Below are 20674 nucleotides of genomic sequence, written 5' to 3' on the forward strand. Positions count from 1 at the left end.
TGGGCCTATTTAGTTTTAAGAAGCAGGAGACTGTAATCAAGCACACAGGGAATCTCAGCTAGCTGTAGCCAGGTAGGGCTCATGACGGGGGGTGAAGTGGGGCCGATTCTGGTCCCTAGAAGGAAGCAGCCTCCAGGGGGCTTTAGGGGTGTATGTAGGGTGCTTAGGGTATGTGGGGTACAGAGGCCCCGAGGGGCTCCAGGTACAATGGGGCAGCAGCGCGTGAGGGGGAGGGGTGGGTGGGGCTGAGTCCCCCAGACTGGGGTCCCCCTGGCGGCCCGGAGGGGGCGGGCCCGTCTCTATGGCAGCGGGACGCCCCGCCCCGTAGCCCATATGCGGGCCCCACGCGGAGGCGGTGCTTATTCCGCGGCCGAGATGCTGCTGCAGCTGCTGCTGGTCGGGCTGCTGCTGCCCGCGGCGCTGGGGGCCGCTCCGGGGGTCGGGGCGCTGCGGGAGCTGGACGCCGCCCTGGGCCCTGCGGCCCTGAAGGCGGCTTCGCTTCGCCCTGGAGAGCTACAGCCGGGCAGCGGAGCAGCGCGGGGGGCCGGCCCGGCTGGGGGCCATCCGGCGGGCGCAGGCCCAGGTGAGGGGCCGCGGTGCCTGTATAGGGCCAGGCCCGGGGGTGTCCGGCGACCGGCAGCCTGGCTGGGGATGGGGAGAACGGACTGGGGGGCCGTGTTTGCAGGCACGGACCGGGTGGTATGAGCCAGGCTGGGGAGTGATCTGGTTTGTGCTGCGGTGCAGAAGGGCTGCAAGCTGCATCATATGGACACAGTCTCGTCTGCGTAGGGGGTTTGGGCTGGGCAGGGTACGGGGCAGAGGGGCTGGAGGCATGGACTGAGTTCTAGTGATTGGGGTGGATGGGATGTGGACTGAGTTATATAGATCAGGGTATGACGATGGGGTGCAGCGCAAAAAGGGTGTGGAGGGACAGGCTGGGACATATAGACTGGAGTACAGTGTGCAAGGGCTAGTGGGCTCTGGGCTGGGTTATGTGGACAGTGGTGGGGGGCACAGTGTGTGTTATATGGCTAAAGGCTCTGGCTTGAGTTGTAGACTTAGGGTCTACACATTGCTGATACAGGACAAAGGGGTATATTGGGGTGCATCATAGACTGGGATGCAGGGCAAAAGGACTGGGGGGCATGGACTGGGTTACATGGATTTGACAATGACAAAAGGAGTAGGGATTGCAGCCTGGGCCTGGTCTGCGCTAGAAAATTAGGTCATCTTAACTACGTGGGTCAGGGGTGTGACAAATCCACCCCCTAAGTATCTGTGTAGCCTGCACTAGGTTGACAGAAGAATTCTTCCATCAACCTAGCTACCACTTCTTGGGGAGGTGGATTACCTATGCTGATGGGAGAACCCCATCGGCATAGGTAGTGTCTACCCTGAAGTGCTGCAGTGGCACATCTGTACTGCTGTTGTGTTTTAAATGTAGGCAGGCCCTGAGGTATATGGATCGTTGAGGTTGGAGCTGATATGCTGGGGTATAGCCTGGGCTATAAGAGGGTATGGTCTGGGGCTAAAGACTAGAATGTACAGTAAAAGCGGTGATGGTGTCGTTTGAGTTCTGTGGACTAAGTGAGGGGTTATAGACAGGTGTACAGGGCAAAAGGACTTTGGGAGATGTGGATTGGGTTATATGGACTAGATATAGGCTGTGGACTAGATTATGTGATCTGGGCCATAAACTGGGTTATGTGGACTGGGACGAATTACTAATCTATATGATTACTTGTGTGTGTTTGTAAAGGCAGTTACCACTCTGTGCATCTGACTTTCCTTCTTAGTACAATAACGGGAAGGAAATAATTGGAACCTCTGTAGAGAGAGTAACAGATTTGTGAGCAAAAGATTTATAAAGAATCATCCTGCACGGATAAATGCGATTATTTCCATAGCTAAACAAATGGACACGTGGAGAATCCTGCCGTAGGTTGGAATGTTACGAAAACACTTGCTGCAGTCACTCACAAACAACATGCTAATTGAAAAAATAATTCAATTTGCCTTGAATCAGAGCGCAGTCATGTGTGCTCGACATTCTCTAAGAGACTAAAGAGATAAACAGGAAGGTGTTCGAGTTGGGGAGGTGCCTAATTAGTACCATAGGGCATAGCTCTATTTAACTTGATGATTCAGGAGAAATAGCACATGAACGAAACTTGCAGAAGATTCTAATAGTGGGAGCAGCTGGAAATACTACTGAGAACAAAAATAATACAAAACACTCATTCATGTTAGAAAAATAAGCTTTTTCATGGAGATCTGCGGCTACTGCGTGAGAGGAAAATTAAGCTGAAACCCAGATACTCTAGTGGAGGGAGAACTAATATGATACATCAGGCAAAGTCTTCAGTTGAGATAGGAAAGTATGAATACCATTGTACAAGGCACTGGCAAGGCGTCATCTTGAATGCCGTGTTCCGTTCTGTTGTGATCACCCATGTTCAACAAAGATGAATTCAAATTGGCCCGGGACAGAGAAGGGCTCCCAGGCTGATGATCAGGGGAATGGAGAGCTGATTTTATGAGAGGAGACTGAAAGAGCCGGATTAGTTTAGCCTGGCCAGGTGAAGGCTGAGAAGGGATCTGGTTGCTCTGTCTAGGTACAGTGGGGGAGACCCCATGGAGGGAGAAGAGCTTCTGAAGCTAAAGGACAATGTTGGCAGAAGAACAAATGGGGATAAATTGGCCTGGAATCAACTGAGGCTGGAAATGAGAAGAAAGTTTGTGCCCATCCTAGGAGGGAGGGTCTGGAATACCTTCCCATAGGAGCAGTGCCAGGCACACAACCCAGCTAATTTGAGGATGGAGCTGGATAAGTTTTGGACTGGATTCTACGATGGGGCGTTGCCTGCGATAGTGGAGACTGGACTTGATAACCCAGGAGGTCCCTTCCAGGCCTATGTTTCTGTTGACTTAAAAGCTGATAAAAGAAAATACATGTTTCACCCACCCTGTCGTGACCCTTTGGAACTACTTGCCTCAGGAAGTCATTGATGTCAAGAACTTGGCAAGATTCAAAAAGAGATTGGCCATTTATATGGAGATCAGGAATATTCACAGTTGTCCTACATAATAACAATTTTGGAAGGGATATAAAACCCTGTGCTTCAGGGCTTAAGCTGATCTCTGTTAGAGACCATGGTGAGAGCTAATGGAGTGAAGGGGAGGTTATCCCATATCTTCATACTGTGGGGTTCTTGTACCTTCCTCTGAAGCATCTGGCACTGGCCATTGTCAGAAACAGGATTTTAACTAGACAGACTTTGGGTCTGATCCAGTCTGGTGATTCCTGTGCAAGTTTCTCTTTCAGGATAGCCCTGGGGAGACACCCTCCCTCCAACCTAATTCCCTGCAATCTTGCACTCCATTCTAGATCCCTCAGCACCAGAGGCTTCCCATTCTGGAGCAGAGGGGGCATAGCATCCTGGGGCTGTGCAGGAGGCTGCCTGGCACTAGGTGTAACATATGCTCTGCTTCCCATGGCCCTCTGTGGGTCCTGGAAGCTGAGAGTAGCTCGCGTGCAGAGAGCTCCAGCTGCGTCCTCCGCTCTGGGGGCTGGGAGCAGAGTCAGTCTACCTTGACTGGCATGGGAGATATTCTCAAGGGGCAGTTTACTTCTGTGCCAGGGATCCTTGGAGCTACACTAATCAAATACTAACTTTAAGATCCCTTTGCAGTGCCAGAGTGGTGTGACTGAGGAGTCAGACCCACTAGTCTGGATTTGTAACCAGGAGGAATTAATTAATATAATTAACAATATGTAGCATCTTTCCACTTACGAAGCCCTGTACAAAAGTATGTGATTAACCCTTCCAGATGCTGGTAAATAAGATGACATCATAATTAATCCACAGTCTTCGCACGTTACAAATAAACCAGTTATCAGAACTCAAAATAGGGCAAAGCATTCTAAGCTAACAGGAGGCTCGAGGAAATCCTATTAGGGTATGTCTGCACTGCAGGGGGAGGTGCAGCTCCCAGCCCAGGCAAGCTCTAACTGAGCAAGTTACCATAAATAGCAGCAAAGCTGTGAGGGCACAGGCAGTGGTTTGGGTTCGCTGCCCAAGTCCAATCCTGTTATAATAATAATTGGAGATATACCTATCTCCTAGAACTGGAAGGGACCTTGAAAGGTCATCGAGTCCAGCCCCCTGCCTTTGCTAGCAGGACCAATTTTTGCCGCAGATCCCTGGGTGGCCCCCTCAAGGATTGAGCTCACAACCCTGGGTTTAGCAAGCCAATGCTCAAACCACTGAGTTATCCCTCTGTTGGAGATTCTAGATATGTACTCAAGCGATGGCTTGGACTAGCCACTTGGGTACGCTCCTAGGATCTCAGATGGGACTGCACTCGGTGACTAGCCATTTTTAGCATGCTAGGGCATGTACACCTACCCCCACTGCGAATTACACCTCCCAGCTGCAGTGTAGACACACCCTTAGAGAGAACTTGCTAATGGACCTTCACGTTCCCCTGTTAGTCACAGCTAGGCTAGCCCAGGACTGTCTTCCGGAGATAACCCAGTTATCGTCTTTACATTCCTATGTGTTGGTACATTCCATTTTGCTTATGGCTCTGCGTTACTGGTTGGAACAATGAGGAATAGACCAGGCAGTTTCACTCTTGTTTCTCGTCTATTTCGCTCTTCAAGTTTGGCTAGCATATTGGAGGCCTGTCTAAAAGTTACGTTCCAATTCAACCACACGTTATTGGACTGGATGCAGGAATCGCTGGGTGAAATTCTTTGTCCTGTATCAGGCTCCTGCCTGATCATAGTGGTCCTTTCCTGGCTTAAAATCTTCAAATTTAGCACAGATCTACCCTCAAACTTCAGACTAGTGCTGGGAGATCTTTAGTTTTAAAAAGAACTGCTTCTGGTAGATTACTTTCTGATTGCATGTTACCTCTGTATGTAGAATCGATGAGACCAGTACAGGAGTAATTTGTCCAATTGTGGGGGCCACATTTTAGAAAGAATGTTGAAAAATTGGAGAGGGTGCAGAGAAGAGGGCTGGGGAAAAATGCCTGACAGTGAGAAACTTAAGGAGTGCTGCCTGTTCACCTTCTCAAAATGATCAAAAGGTGACTTGATCCTGGTGTGAAAGTACCTTCACAGGGAGAAAATCCTAGGTACTAAAGAGCTCTTTTGTGGAGAAAGGCAGAACAAGAACCAGTGGCTGAAGTAAAACCAGACACATTGCCATTAAAATTTTTTACCAGTTAGGGATTAGCCATCGGAACAAACTCTCAAGGGAAGTGGTGGGTTCCCCATCTCTTGATGTCTGTGAGTCTAGACCTGGCTGCCTTTCTGGAAGGTGTTTTAGCCAAACACAAGTTATGGGGCTTAACACAGGACTGACAGTGTGATATTCTCTGACTTGTGTTATACGGGAGGTCAGAGTAGATGATCTAATGGTCATGCTTTATAAGTGCTTTATATTCGCCTGTATAATAAATAAGCTATGAAATCTGAATCCAGATTTGTCCCAACAAGATCCCTGCAGCATTCTTTGCTGTAGAGATGAGCCAGGACTTGGCTGTAATGAATATAGAGGGGATTCTTTATCAAGGCTATAGGACACAGGCAAACACTGGTGTTCTGTCTTCAGCAGTTCCCCATTTATTGTCACTGAATGCTAAGTTCTTGGTTGGGCTCTGCAGTAATGGAGCAGACGGTGCCATGCTCTGCCTACCCGAGAACTGTGCTCTGTCCGCAGGTGGTGAATGGGATCAAGTACAATCTGGATGTGATCCTGCTGAAATCACCGTGCAGCCAGCATGGATTCACAAACCAGGATGCTGCCATCTGTGAAAATTCAGTGGAGCTGGAGCAAATAGTAAGGACCACATGCTGGGTTATGGTTTTGTTTCGGGTCTGTCACAGATCCACCTGCTTGGTGCAACACCTCCAGCTTTGTTACAGTCTCTTGGAGGAACCCCCTCAGTGCACCAGATCCCCAACGGGGGGTCTCACCACTGGGGTTCCAGCACTCCTGCTTCACATATGAGCTCTCTTCAGTGAGTCCAGCTGAGAGAGACCCCTGGTAGAGACTTGTTAATGTACCTAGCCCAGCCTTTGCAGTGACACTCAAACAGTGTTGTCAAAACAGTCGGGTTTATTAGTCAGCTGGAACACCGCATAGGCTGTCCTTAGGTGAGCACAGAGAAATGAAGGTCAAAGCCTAGTCCTGGTCCATTCTGGCCAGCGCAGAGCCCAGCAAGCTGTAGCAAACTCCAGGTTCAGGTTGTCTCTCTCTCTTTCTCTGTCTGATGTCCTTGATCAACTCCAAGGTGAGAGCCCAGACTCCATCCAGCAGCCAGTTCCTATCCCCCCACCTTCCAAGTCCTTTGTTCTGGAGCTGGGGGATCTTGCTCAGCTTCCCTGCTGAGAGATGGGGAAACCGTCTCCCTCTGGGTCATTGGTTGTTAGGTGTCACGTGTCCTGGTGACTGGATTTGCTACTGGCTTCTCGGATTCTCCATTGATATGGGGTCACCCTCAGCCAGTCTTTTTTAACGACCCATTCAGGCTCAGACAGACAGTCCTTTTTCCTCCCACTGGGCAGCCATACAAAATGTAGAGGAAACAGAGGCACACCTAGGGGCCATAAAAATGTTACGAAAAAATCCTGTTTCATCACAGGGTCCACATAATCAGATCCTCCCACTCTTAATAGGTCAGTTAAACTGCTGTGACTCTAGTGTCACATCACTGACCTCCATGAGATTAGGGCCAGATTCTGCTCTCTGTGCATCAGGATAAGAGTGGATTCATCTGACTGATTTGAATGAGGTGGTTTTGGATTTACACTGCTATCACAGAGAGCAGATTCTGGGCATAGGTATTATGAATCACTACTTTTCTCCTTCCCCCAGTAACTCCAGGAGTTCTGAAATCGGGGACAGCTGGCTGAGGGCCACACCTCCAACTGAGTAGGCGCCCAAAGGATACACTTAATTTGCATTAAATGGAACAGGTATGAAGGTATGGCCGAGGGTACTGCAGCTCCCAGCATATCTTGCTTCATCTTGATTCAAGTGGAGGCCACTTATTGTTGAGCATGGCATCCTGGGATCTGTAGTTTCCAGTGCTCTGCTTTAAGAGAAGGCAGACAGTTAGGATCCCAGTGAGTGGACACAGAGGGAGGTCTCATCTGGGATGCAGTAAGATGTGGAGTGGTGTTTGGGGATTGGACTTTTCTGATTCCCGATTGGGATTCTAGAAGGGGATGTTGTTCCCAAAGCATGATTGGGGGAGAACTCTGTGGGCAAACCCCCCCACCCCCGTCCTGTGCACACACCAGGCAAACACATTCCTTAGAGTCAGAGCAGGAGAATTGGACAAACTATGGGGACTTCATAGCAGTGGCAGGATAGAGCTGGGATCTACCTATTTCAGAAGCACGATCACTACCACTTGAGCTCCAGGAGAATTGCTCCTGGGTGTTTACAGTACAGGGGCTAAGACACACAGCTGATTGTCTTCTGTTGGTTGAAATCAGAAGCACGGGCACATGTGTATGTACACGCACACCAGTGGAAGTTTCTTAAAGTATTAAAATGGGGAATCACAAGCAGGCAGGGGAGTTGGGGCTCTGGGAGGTGGCTCTGAAACTAAACAAGGACGTTACTAACACAGAACCCAGGAGTCCAGTCACATTGTAAGTGACCTGCTGGTCTGTATTTGTCCTGTGTCGGACTCTCCAGTCATTGTCCCATGAGCCAGGCCTCTGTCTGCTGAATCGTCTCATTCGTTGTCCTGTGACCTGGCATTAGCCCAAACACACTGTAACTAGGGGATCTTTTTATAGCTTTCGTTAGTGGAGGATCAGCTGAGTAACTCGGGTTCAGCCTGTTGGCTGGAATGAGAGGGCTGTGGAGCGAGAAGTGATTCTGCTCTTCTCTGGCCCCTTTCAGCTGAGGGTCCCAGAGCATTTTACAAATAAGCTCAGGCACATGCACCCCATCCAGGAGTTAGAGAAACACTGGCCCCATTTTATAGAGTACACTGAGAGGCTTCCCCAGCATCACATGTTAGGAGCAGAAGTAAGAATAGAACCCAGGAGTCCTGACTCTCCCAGCCCTTCTGTTCTAACCCAGTAGACCCCACTGTCCTGTCAGAACCAGAAGCAGAACCCACCACCATGCCCTGCTAATCCTGCTGCCTCCAGGCAGGTTTCTGTAAGGTTCATTTCTGAAATTCTGATGCAAGGCCTGTTTTTCTCTCTCTCTCCTGGAAGTCTTGTCACTTTGAGGTCTGGAGTCAGCCATGGATGAACAGACAGAAGCTGGTGAAGCAGGAGTGTCGTCCAGCTGGTATGGCGGGTCTGTGAGGGTGTCATCCGTTTAAAGGATCCTGACTAGTATGTAAACAAAAGCATTAAGACTGGAATCAAAGCCACAGCCCTCCACCACCTGCACACTTACCGTGTATTTCCTGGGTGGAAGGAACTAGTTATGGAAGCTTGAATCCACTTCTGGCCATTAAAGAGTCATTTGGCACTTTCCCAAATAGCTGTCTGTTAATCCAGTCTCCTGGCCAGACTCCAGCTCGGCTGCTTCCACTCTGTTGACCTAAATTCCCCCCTTGTGGATTCCTCTGGCTTTTCTGTCCTCCCCTCCCCATCTGCTATGTAGCATTGCTGTGCACTGTTGCAGAGCTGCCTTGTCTGATCCCAGAAGTGGCTGCATGTCAGCGATACCTGCAGTGGTGAGACCACTCCTGGGATGCTGCATCCAGATGGGCAGACACACTGTGAAAAAGATGGTGACAGCTTTGGAAAGGGTTCAGAGAAGATCTACAATATTCATCTGTTCTGAGGAACCACTGTGCTCATCTAGTCTGACCTCCTGCAGAACACAGGCTGGCCCTGAACTAATTCCTGGCTGACCTAGAGCAGAGCTCTTAGAAAAATACCTTATCTTGATTTAAACATTCCCGGTGCTGGAGAATCTACCCCAGCCCTTGATCTGTTGTTCTGATGGTTAATTTCCCTCACGGATAAAAATGTGATTCCTGCTTCCAGTCTGAATTTGTCCAGCTTCAGCTTCTGACGTGAGTGATTCCAGTTCTGGAAAACCTGCCAGGAGTGAGAGACTAAGGCCCGCTGTAGACTCCTGTGTTGTCCTGATATAGCTATGCCAGTTAACATAGACAGTGTTTCACTGACAAAGTGATATCCACCCAGCCCTAGTGTGGATGCAGTTTCCTGGGGTTAAGGTGCCTTTACCAGAATAGCTTATTCCCCTTCCTGTACAGGTATAGCCGCACTGGCATGAGCGTATCTATCCTAGTATAACTGCATGCACACAGAGGGGGTTGTACCACATTAACTAGGCTGGTATAGTTAAAGCAATACAATTTTTGTGCATAGACTGAGCTCCTTAGAGATGAAGATCTGAGTTTAATCATAGAATGTCAGAGTTGAAAGGGGCCTCAGGAGGTCATCCAGCCCAACGGGGGAACCAATCCCTAGACAGATTTTTGCTCTAAATGGCCCCCTTAAGGATTGAACTCGCAACCCTGGGTTTAGCAGGCCAATGCTCAAACCACTGAGCTATCGCTATCGCTATCCCTCCCCCTCACTGAAGCACATAGAGAGGAAGGGACTTCCCAAAGGTTACCCCACAGGCCGGCAGCAGAGCAAGGAATAGAATCCAGATCTTCAGAGTCCTCAAGGTTGGTCTACACCACAAGGCATAGCTACGCCTCTGCAGCTGAGCCACCATAGTGTAGAGTTGAACTCAGGCTGTAAGCGTTTCCCCAGGGAGGAGAGTTTTTAGAGCAGAAGGCTCATCAGTTCAGCAGAGGAAGGCAGATTGAGACCCAAAGGCTGAGAACTGAAGTCGGACAGGTTCAGGCTAGCAATGAGATAACCCTTTTAACGGGGAGGGGTTTAACTATTGGAACAACTGTCCAAGTGATGAAGAATCCAGCTTGTCCCTGTGAGTTTTTAGGGATTGGAGGCATCTCTAAATCTATGCCCTAGCTCAGCTACCAGATATGGGCTGCAGGCAGGAAGGGCCGTGGGAGGTTCTCTGGCCTAGGCTATGCAGGAGGTCAGAGTGGATGACCACAATGGTTCCATCTGGCCTTCCAGTCTGGGAATCTAGAAGAGTGAATGTGTCCTCCAACAGGATAAGGGACCTGCTGCTGCTGCTAGCCAAGGGAGATCTCCTTTAGCACAAGCAGTAGAGGCTGTTGGGCATGTGGAAGACGGGCACTGGCACTCGTTCTCCCGAGGCGTATGAGATCTATACAGTAACTGCATTAGGGCTAACTTCAGTGCTCTCTGCTTTCTCCTCTTATGTTTAGAGCCGTCAGAGAAGGTCCAAAGTGTGGCACTCCTGGAGCCAGAGGAGCCGGCTCATGCCAAGACACCAGAAGAGCCAGTTCGCTTAGAGGCCCTTTCCCAGGTGGGTGCCTGGCTGCCTCGCTCCTCTTCGTCTCTAGCCCAGTTTGTCCTGTCCCTCGATGGGCCCCAGTCTCCCTTCTAGCGATAGTAACTCGTGGCTCTATCCCAGCGGGGAGAGTGTGTGGGGCTGGAATAGGACACATGAGGCCGCTTGCTCCCAGGTAGGGTAGGGGGATGTGTCCTGGATTAGGGGAGTCTGTCACCTGGGGCAGTGGTGCTTCTCTGGGTTGCATTTCTCCAGTCCCCTCCTGTGATATGCTGCTTCATACCTTCCCCCCAAGTCCCCTCCTGTGATATGTTGCTTCATAGCTTCCCCCGTGCCACTGCCCTGGCCTCTGGCTCTGCCCCCTTGCCACTCTGCCCCTGTGCTGTGCCTCAGTGTGGCACCTCCTCTGGTCACCAGCCCTACGGCCGACCTCCTGCAATGCTCCAGAGACAGGCCTGCTGCAGGAGGAGGCTGAGAATGGGTCTATAGCACCCCTGCAGCCAGGCACTCGCCTGGCCTTGGCAGATGGCACATCTTCCAGCACTAGTCACTGAGTTACCGCCTCCAGCCTTCCAGGTCTCTAAGCCGCTTGCCTCTTTGTCCCTAGAATGCATCCGTCCAGCTGATCTCACTGTTCAAAGACTTCCTGACCACCTACAAGAAGAGCTACAAGGATGAAAGAGGTGAGCCCCAGGTGCTGGCACATCTCTTGAGCCCCCTATCCCACCACCTTTCCAGAATCCTGCGAGCCAGCTCCTGTAACCCTTTCAGCTCTTCCCACCCAAGAATCCTTTGCACTGGCTCCTGCAACACCCCAGGGAGCCCCCCTCCCCCATCTTGTACACACTCCCTGTCTCACAGTGACTCTGACTCCCTGGGTCTGTTTCCCTGTTTAGAAACTGAGAGGCGTTTGCAGATCTTCGCAGAGAACCTGGAAAAGGCTCGGACGATCCAGGAGCTGGACCAGGGCACGGCCGAGTACGGAGTCACCAAGTTCAGCGACCTGACGGGTGAGAGGGGTGATAGCTTTGGGCTCAGTGTGTCCATGGAGCCCTGGCAGCACACCCTACAGGGAAGGACTAGGAGCTCCCCGCTCTCTACATGTGGGGCCAGGGCTGGAGTATCCGGGAGCTCTCCCCACAGCTAGTGCTCCTGCCCCACTCTCTGCAGCGCCCCCTGCCAGGGGAGATCATAGGCAAGTACCCTGTGTCTCTTGAGTCCTGGACGTTTCTCCAGTATGTGCTTTCTGTCTCTTTTCAGAGGAGGAATTTCGCTCCCTGTACCTGAATCCGCTGCTGGCTAAACTCCCGGCCCGGCCCATGAAACCAGCTGTCATCCCCCGTGACCCACCTCCTGCCGAATGGGACTGGCGGGAGCATGGAGCTGTCACGGATGTCAAGGACCAGGTGGGTTTCCATGGCTAGGTTAACCCACCTCCCCTGACAGCAGCAGCTGCAGAACTTAGGACAATGTAACCTGCGGTGGCACTCTGTCTCCCGCTAGTGGCTAGACCAGGTATAGTGGCTGAGGCTGCTAATGCCTTTGAGCTAATGTACCTGATTTAGCACAAGCTGTAGAGTCAGGGAGGTAGATCCAGAGGTTGCAGGTTTGATCCCTGCATGCAACCCTTCAAGGGATGTCATGCCACCAGTGCTATAGCTGTCGCTGTCTCATCTCAAAGAGCACAGGCAGCATCCTCGGCAGCGAGAAGCCAGGACTGGAGTAGCTAGGAGTTTCCCTGCAGCCAGCATTCCCGCACCATTTCCTGATGGGGTTTGGGAGGGTCTTAGGGTTTGGGACACTGACGTGTCACTCGTGGGCCATCATCTGTCTGGTCTTGTGTTTCCAGGGTATGTGTGGCTCCTGCTGGGCTTTCTCTGTCACCGGCAATGTGGAAGGACAGTGGTTCCTGCGCCGGGGGTCTCTTGTCTCACTGTCGGAGCAGGGTATGTGTCTGGCAGTTGTGGCGTAGGAGCCAGGGCTGGGCTGTGACAGATATAAGGGGGATCCCTGTGGCTCTTCCAGCCTGCACTGCCCAGTCTTGCCTCATGGGGAGCTCCCTGAGCCCTGAGCTGTTTAGCCAGGAGAAGGAGTGCATGGCATGGCTGGTGCCCCAGAGAGCCTGACTGATTCCCAGGCTCTCTGGACCTAGCTGGTTTCCCTGAGACGGTGGCTCTTCGGAAATCCCTGTTAAAAGTCGATCTCTGCACCTTAGTGAAGAACCCAAACTTGCTTTTAGGAGAAGGGGGGTTGGTTGCTGGGTTCCCCCTCCTACTCCTTATTAGGGGTGGAGGTCAGGAGGTGGAAGCTAATCCCCTTCAGTGCCCTGATCTCCCCAGAGATGTTTGCAGCTTCCACTCTGATTTCAGCACTGTCAGCAAACCTGACCAGGCCTGGGTTGGTGGTAGAGCCAAGCAGCCCCAGTCAAGAGTGGAGGACCCTGTCGTGTTGAGCTCTACATAAAGCCCTGACTGAGGTTGCCCCATGCCCTCGGCGTTGTACAGACGCTCAGTGAGACTGTCTCTGCCCTGCAGAGCTTCCATTCTAACTAGACAAGGGGTGGGGGAGAAAATGTGCACAGAGGCGGGAAGGAGCTTGCCCCAGGTCAGTGACAGGACTGGGAATAGAACCCAGGTGTCCTAATCCAGTGGCCCATGCTACCTGCTGAACACCTGTGGTGGCAAGAGTTGTGGAGCAGCCAACAGGGGGAGACGCCAGCTTTGAGGCCAGCAAAGCTTTGAGAGACCCTAATGGAGCCTCGGGAGTGGCTCCAGCTGGCCACGAGCATACCAGCTAGGAGGCTGTTCCCTGGGGGGATGGGACGTTGAGAGCCTTGGGTCAGTAAGAGCCGCTCTCTCTCCCTGCAGAGCTGGTGGACTGCGATGGACTGGACCATGCCTGCGGAGGGGGGCTGCCTTCCAGTGCGTATGAGGCCATTGAGCAGCTAGGTGAGCTCAGGACCATCCAGGCCCAGTGCAGGGAGGTCAAGGCCTCACCCTTACTTAGGGTGACCAGACAGCAAGTGTGGAAAATCAGGACAGGGGATGGAGGGTAATAGGAGACTATATAAGAAAAAGCCCCAAATATCAGGACTGTCCTTATAAAATCGGGACATCTGGTCATGCTACCCTGACTGGGGCAAGCAGGTGAAGCTCAAGGGTTAGGCAGTTAAGGAAGATAAGCAGCTGTTACTAGCTCAGGTAAAATAGAATAGCAGGGGGCTGCGGGTCGGAATTGAGGGGCATTGGCAGGGCTGTAGGCGGGGGAAACCCAGGGCTGGGGTAGCAGGGGGCTGCAAGTTGGGATTGGGTCAGTGGCTGAGCTGTGGGTGGAGGTGATGGGGAGCCCAAAGCTAGGGTAGCAGGGGGCTGCAGATCGGGATTGGGTCAGTGGCTGAGCTGTGGGTGGAAGTGATGGGGAGTCCAGGGCTGGGGTAACGGGGCTGCAGGTTGGGATTGGGGTCAGTGGCTGAGCTGTGGGTGGGGGTAATGGGGAGCCCAGGGCTGGGGTAGCAGGGGGCTGTGGGTCGAGATTGAGGGGCATCACAGAGCTTTTCCAGATCCCTGTAGTCTTGTACAAGCCCCAGGCAAGTTCCCTGCAGCAGGATCTGTCTCTTAGCCCCTGGCATTATTAACCCTCCCTTCCCGGGGATCGCTCCTTCCAGGCGGCCTGGAGACAGAGGGTGATTATAGCTACGAGGGCCACAAGCAGCGCTGCAGCTTCTCCACCACCAAGGTGGCCGTCTACATCAACAGCTCTGTGGAGATCTCCCGGGATGAGACCGGTGAGTCCAGGCTCCTCCTCCTGCCCCTGCCCTGCTTCCTCCTAACTCCAGTCACTGGGGCCTGGTATGGGGAGGGAGGGAGACTCAGAGCTGCCTGTGGAAAAGACCTGCCCTTCCACACAGCTGTGTGTGTTAGGATAGATTGGGACCCCGTGTTGTGCCAGGCACTGCCCAGAGCTCCCAGCCGAGATCTTCCCCTGTGTCATGCCAGGGGCTGCACAGACAGTCCCTGCCCTAAAGAGGGTGGGAGGGAAAGACACAGAGCGGGGAAGGGCCTTGCCCAGGGTCACGCAGCCTGTTGTGGGTACAGCCCAAGTCTCCTGAGTCCCAGTCCAGTGCCCTTTCCACTAGACCATGCTGCGCCCCCGTACCTGTCACGGGCAGCGCAGCCACCACCCAGCCTCTGCTGGCTGAGCTGCATGTTCCAGAGCCCCAGAGAGTCCTGGCTGCAGGGAGCACAGAGAACCTCATGAGCCATGTGAGGCCGAGACCCCTTGAAGGCTGCTGATTCCTGGCAGGTCGGGCCTTTTTGCCACCTGCCCAGCCAGCTCCGCAATAGACCCAGCACCCTCCCCTGCCACAGCCCAAACTCACCCATCCTGTCCGTTCCAGAGATCGCGGCGTGGCTGGCGAAGAACGGCCCCATCTCCATCGCACTCAATGCTTTCGCCATGCAGGTGAGCAGTCGCTTCGGGGCAGAGCCACCTGCTCCCACATGCTTATAGACTGGGTGGGATTCCAGTGGAGTTCAGACTCGCTGGGTTGTTACACCCTGCTGCGGGCGGACGGGCAGGGATGCAGCGTGTGCCTCAGATAAAGAGCTGTGCAATGGTCCTGAGGCTGCTGAGATGTCCTACCCTGGCCCCGGGGCTCTCAGAATGAGAGGTTAAAACCTGGGACCTGAGTTCTAGCCGAAGCCAGGTGGTATTGGATCCAGTGGGATGCGAGAGGGTGGCTGCTGCTCAGATTCAGCAGGGGGCCTCTCCCTTTGCAGACAGTGCTGCCCCAGTACCTGGGCTTGCCACTAGGTGGCGCTGTGATGCAGGACAGGGGCTCAGTAAGGGGAACTCCCCATCCTAGAGGTGGTCAGCACCAGGCAAGGGATCCCTGTATAAACAGTCCTGTGCTCCACCCTAGGGGCAGCTGCATCTCGGTGGCATTGTAGGGATCTGTGCAGTTAGCTGGCTAATGTTATGTTCCTCATCTCCCTTCCCTTCAGTTCTACAGGAGGGGGGTCTCCCACCCCTTCAGGCTCCTTTGCAACCCCTGGATGATTGATCACGCCGTGCTGCTGGTGGGGTATGGGACACGTAAGTGACGCTAGTCTGGAATCCACAGGAGGGCCCCCCACCCCTCAGGGATATCGATTCCCTAGGCTCCCTTAGACCTAATGAGACACTTTGGGCACCATCCTGTTTCTCTCCAGGGCTGGCCTTGCTAGCCCTTCCTCCATTCTGTCCAGCCTTGAGGAGGTAGTTCTCATTGCCACCAGCATATGTCACTGTTGAGCCAAGTCCCTGCTGCTCCCAGCCCTCTCTCATGGATTTGTTGTGACCAGGGGCACAGAGAGGTGAGGTGGCTAGCTCAAAGGCATAGTGAGTCTGGCAGAATCAGAGAGAAACCCAGGTGGCCTGGCTCCCAGCTCTGCTCTAGTCACTAGACCCTACTCCCCTCCCAGAGGTGGGGATAGAACCCAGGAGTCTGGGTACTGCTATGACCAGGTTCTATAATCTATAGAATCCCTCTTGCTGACAGCAGGGGCTCAGGCAGTGCTGGCTAATGATGCAACACCCCCATCAGCCTGGGTTCTGCCCCAGCCGTGTATCAGGAACTGTCCAGCCCCCTCCCCTCAAGCTTAACCTTCATGATGGCCCTTTCTACCTTCCAGGTGACCGCACCCCCTTCTGGGCCATCAAAAACAGCTGGGGCAAGAACTGGGGCGAGCAGGTGAGTCCAGTGAGGAGCAACTGGTGCCCAGGGATAGAGACTGCTCTGGCCACCTGGATTTGTTCCTCTTCTCCCAATCCCTCTCCCCTGCTGTGGCTGCCTGGCTTCCCTGTCCTTCCCCCAGCCCCATCTCCAGGGAAGGGAGGCCAGGCATCCTCCCAGCAGCAGCTCAAGCTGGCCTCCCTCTGTTTTCTCCCACGTTTCCAGCCTGGCCTCGTTCCCCAGTATCGTTCTTGGCAGCAGAGAGCCAGGGCTGGGCAGCAGTGGGTAGAAAAAGGGGTCTCCCATGAGGGCTGCTGGACACAGAGACCAGCTCCTGTGGTTCTCCTGGGATTCCCAGCCTGCACCTCCCAGTCTTGCCACAAGGGGTTGCCCAAAGCTAAGCAGCAATGAGCGGGTGCTGGGGGAATTAGGCCTGGAGTAGCGGCTTGCTGGCTGATGGGAACCCACCGACCCCTCTTTTTTTGCATTTCCAGGGCTACTACTACCTGTACCGGGGCAGCAGAGCCTGTGGGATGAACACCATGTGCAGCTCAGCTGTGGTGGACTAGACACTGCAGGACTTCCCCCGCCCCACCTCCCTGTGAATCCCCTCCTCTGTGTCTCGCTACACTGCCCACAGTCACTGCCCTGGCCCCCAGCTTCCTAGAGCATAGGAGAGGGACTTGAGAAGGGGGAAGGGCCCTGGCTAAGCTGGGGGAGATGCCACAGTGTGGAAATGCAAAGGGGGTGGGGGAGAGACTTAACTTGGGGCTGGCTGATCAGCAGGATGGGGGAGGCTGGGCCACGCCAGCAGGGGGTACTCATGCATGCATCTTGAGCCCAGCAAGGAGCCCTGGTCTGCCCCCTGTCCTGGAGAATGCCACCCAGCAAGAGCTGGGCTAGGATTTCCACTGCAGAATTTGTCCTTATGGGCCATCTCCCAGGGCTGCATCTTTGCAAGCTTTCCCACTGCTGAGGCTCTTGGCTTTTCTTTCCCCTCCCAGCTGAGGTCAGTGGGACAGTCTTCGTGGGGTGAAAGTCCACCTAGAGTGGGATGCTGGCGGCACTGGAGCTGCTGCCTAATCTATGCTCCAGTCCCTTGGGCCTCCTCCAGCCATGGGTCTGTGCAATATCCTGGAAAGAGGTGCCACTCATCTCGTGTTCCTCCCCCTACCCTGCTGAGCTGGAACCAGGGATCCTGGCTCCCAGCACCAGGGTTGCTTTTCAACCCATGTTCTGAAGGCAGCTCGCTCTCTCCTGGCAGAGAAACGATCCCACCCCCCCGAGTTTACTTTCGTTGGTGGATTCAACACAGTCCCTGCCAGTTGTGCCTGTTCCCATCAGGCTGCGGTGGGAGGGAGGGCACTTCACTAATTTCCATCCTGGGCCCTAATTCTGATATGCTGCCCCTAGCTGGAGCTGCTGCTTCTTTCTGGAACAGGGGCTGGGCTTGCTGGTTTCCATTTTTCTAGCCTGCCTGTCTGGGTTTATTACAGGGAATCACTAATGATTAGCCTAAAGATGGGGCATTAGGCCCATGAAACTGACCAGTCTCTAGATTCCGCACCTCTCCCCCTAAAAACCATTTTTGCTCCCATCTCATGTCTTGGGGCAAGGGTTTCAAAAGCTTCACTTTTGGGGGCGGGACCTTGGAGGAGCCTGGGTTTACAAAGGACAGGCCCTTGGGTCACACCCCTGCCCAGCTGTGGCTTTTGGAAAACAGGAATTGCGGTGTCCCTGATTCTCCTGGCTCTCAGGGAAACGCAGGCTGCTTTGAAGGATCGGACACTAGACTGCAGGATACAGCCAGGTTCGCCCCTAAACCAAGTGGTGCCTCTGGTGAGGAGCAGCTTTGGTGCACCCCCTCCATTTGTTAAACTTTTGAAGACTTTACAGCACCCCAAGCCCGGCATCCCAGGCAATTTTCCACCCCTAAATCCAGCCCTGGGTACAGCCAGCTACTGTTTAGCTGGGATTTCCTCCCCTGGCTCTCCATGGGCTCTCCTTTCAATGCCAGGTGGGCAGTCCTCCCTCTGGGTTCCCCTTACAGGGCAGAGCGGAAGAAAAGCTCCCTTATATTCCAGAGCTCAGCCCTGGCACCAGCTCACATCTGGGCAGGGCTGGCCAGCCCGGGAAGCTCTCTTGGAGGCAGCAGTTCTCTGGGAGAGTGGGGGAATGCAGCTTGGAGCACTGCATGCTGGGAGTTGTTGTCCACCCACCTCACACATGAGCATTAATATCCTCTCTGGAGCTGGTCAGAAAATATTTGCAAGAATACAAAAACAAAAAATTGATTCTGTCAAGCTGGGTTCCTTGGTCAGACTACATGTCCCATGATGCATTATAGTGGCCCTTCTTGATTGCTAGCCCCAGTACCTCATGGGAGTTGTAGTTTAGGTGCTTCTTGTGCTCATTCTCCTCTATAGGCTGGGATCCTTACTCAGACTAACCTCCCATGGTACACTGCTCTCCCCTGTGGTGGAGGCTAAGGTGGTGTATCATGGGAGACGTAGTCTGGGGAGCACCATCCATATAGGAGAACAGAGGCATGAGTCAACTGAACTACACTCCACTGTGGCATTGTGGTAGCCTGTGGGAACTGAAATATTTAATTGCCAAACTGTTTTGATTGCCTGGTATTTGGGGTTTTTTTGACACAGAAAGAAAAAAAATAAGATTTTTTTCCACCAAAACCAGATAGTTTTCACAGAATATTCCTGTAGGTGAAAACATAATTTCCTGCAGGAAAAGCAGGTGGGTCAGACCATTTTTGCACAGCCTATGTGTTGCCTCCGCTGCAGCCGTGTCACTTCCCATGCAGGGGGTGGGCAGGTGCAGTCTACACTTGACCTCCTGGCTTCTGCTTCCAGCTCTGCTGCTGCCATGCTGTGTGGTCTATGGGCAAGTCCCTTCTCCTTAGCTGTACAGCAAATGGGCTATTTCCCCCCTTCCCAGCAAACGGGCTATATCCGTCCCCCACAGTGGGGTGCAAATTCATATAGGAAGCCCTTTGCTCAGGCAAAGTGTTATTATCAGAGTAGGTAATCAAAGTTGGGGAGGATGTGGGAGAAGCCCTGTGGCTCCCTGTATCTCCTGTCCCCGCACCCAGTCCACGGTAGGAGATGGTTGAGTAGGCCTAGCTGTGAGCTCGCTGCTAAAACCATTCCATTCTTTACGTTTTGCACAGCTGCATGTAGCTCAGGTTAGGGGCTATGAACTAATGCTGCTAGAGGCTCGCTGCAGTATTTCCCCTCACGGGGCAAATTGGTCAAACGCACTTTGAAAGTGGATTTGCACAAGGCAAAGGGGCAATAGCCGTTTGTGATTCTGCTTTACGCCTGCCCAGGAAGGATCTAGTCCTTCCAGTGTGTTACTGAGTGACCGGGGTTTTAGTGCCATACGGTACCTCAGCACCAGCCCAGATCTCTCCTAAGCAATAAAGAAAAGCTTGCTAGTGGTTGGGTTTTTTCCTCTCCTCTCTGGAAACTCAGGACTGAATTAGCTGATCCGGGTTCCTGGTCAAGGACTGAAATGGCACAGAAAGAGGGCTGGAGCTCTGATCCTGTGTGGGACTGACCCCCTGCTTAAAAGAACAGGGACTAGACTACAGCTGTATGTACCGATAGAAGGAAAGTTCAGCGCGCCATGGCCTACCTCCCCAGCATGGGAGGAGCAACGGGCTAAGGTTTGTTAAGCACTTTGCGTTTGGAGGATGCTGTTACAAGCAGAGGAGTGGGATGGGGTGAGTTTTTTGGGGGGCAAAGCTGGATTTTCCCCTTTGTCATTTGCATGGAGAAAAATTCCGCAGGTTCTTGTAACAGAAAAATGTGAAGGTCTGGTCTGTGGGAGGGAGGGCAGGCTGGGCCTGCCACAGAGCAGTTGTAGCAGGAGCTCAGAGCGATGCTGTAGGGTTTGCTGTTCCTTGATCTGTTCTACACTAATAATAAACAATGAACCTCGTGCCTGAGTTGCATTTTCTGTCAGGGGCCGGAGACGCCCCTCCCCTTCCCCCAACAAAGGGTGTTGCTTTGCAGCTTTAAAGTGGGCTTTCTGTGGGTGAGGAGGAAGTGAAGTGACATTGAGGGCACTTCCCTCCCATAGACTCCTCAGCTATTGTCCCCTGGTTGGTTCCAAGATCTGGTTCTCTGCTTGCTTTGATAGAGTCATAGACTGTGAGGCCAGCAGGACCCACTGTGATCACCCAGGCTGACCTTGTGCGTCACAGGCCCTAGGACTGCCCTGAAGTGATTCCTGCACGTGATTACAGCACCTACTTCAGACAAAAATATGAACAGAGAATCTACCCCAGCCCCTGGGAAGTTGTTCCTATGGTTAATTCCCTCCACTACTAAAAAAATATTTCCCGCCTGTGTTTTGTCTAGCTTCAGCTTCCAGCCCTTGGAGCTGTTAAAGGTTCAGCAATTTTCACTCCCCTTCCCATCAGTGCAGAAGGATTTGAACCCATCAGTGGTAGTACTGGAAGCCACTAGGCTATCCTTAGTCTACAGGGCCAGGAGAAATACGTTCCCCATGTGCTGTTATCCTT

At 52.9% G+C, this 20674-nt stretch overlaps 1 protein-coding gene across 1 annotated transcript; it reads left to right on the top strand.

Annotated features, from left to right (window-relative positions):
* Positions 1-375: 375 nt before the first annotated feature.
* LOC116838840 (cathepsin F-like) lies at positions 376-20089 on the top strand. The gene is given in 15 exon segments (XM_032804372.2): positions 376-495; positions 497-583; positions 5733-5852; positions 8255-8330; positions 10330-10430; positions 11023-11098; positions 11312-11425; positions 11676-11821; positions 12265-12361; positions 13283-13363; positions 14080-14199; positions 14812-14876; positions 15419-15509; positions 16088-16146; positions 16623-20089. Coding segments are annotated over 15 exon segments (1428 nt in total). The 3' UTR covers positions 16698-20089.
* Positions 20090-20674: the final 585 nt, after the last annotated feature.

Source organism: Chelonoidis abingdonii, chromosome 17 (assembly GCF_003597395.2).
Source record: "Chelonoidis abingdonii isolate Lonesome George chromosome 17, CheloAbing_2.0, whole genome shotgun sequence".
Classification (NCBI taxonomy): Eukaryota; Metazoa; Chordata; order Testudines; family Testudinidae; genus Chelonoidis; species Chelonoidis abingdonii.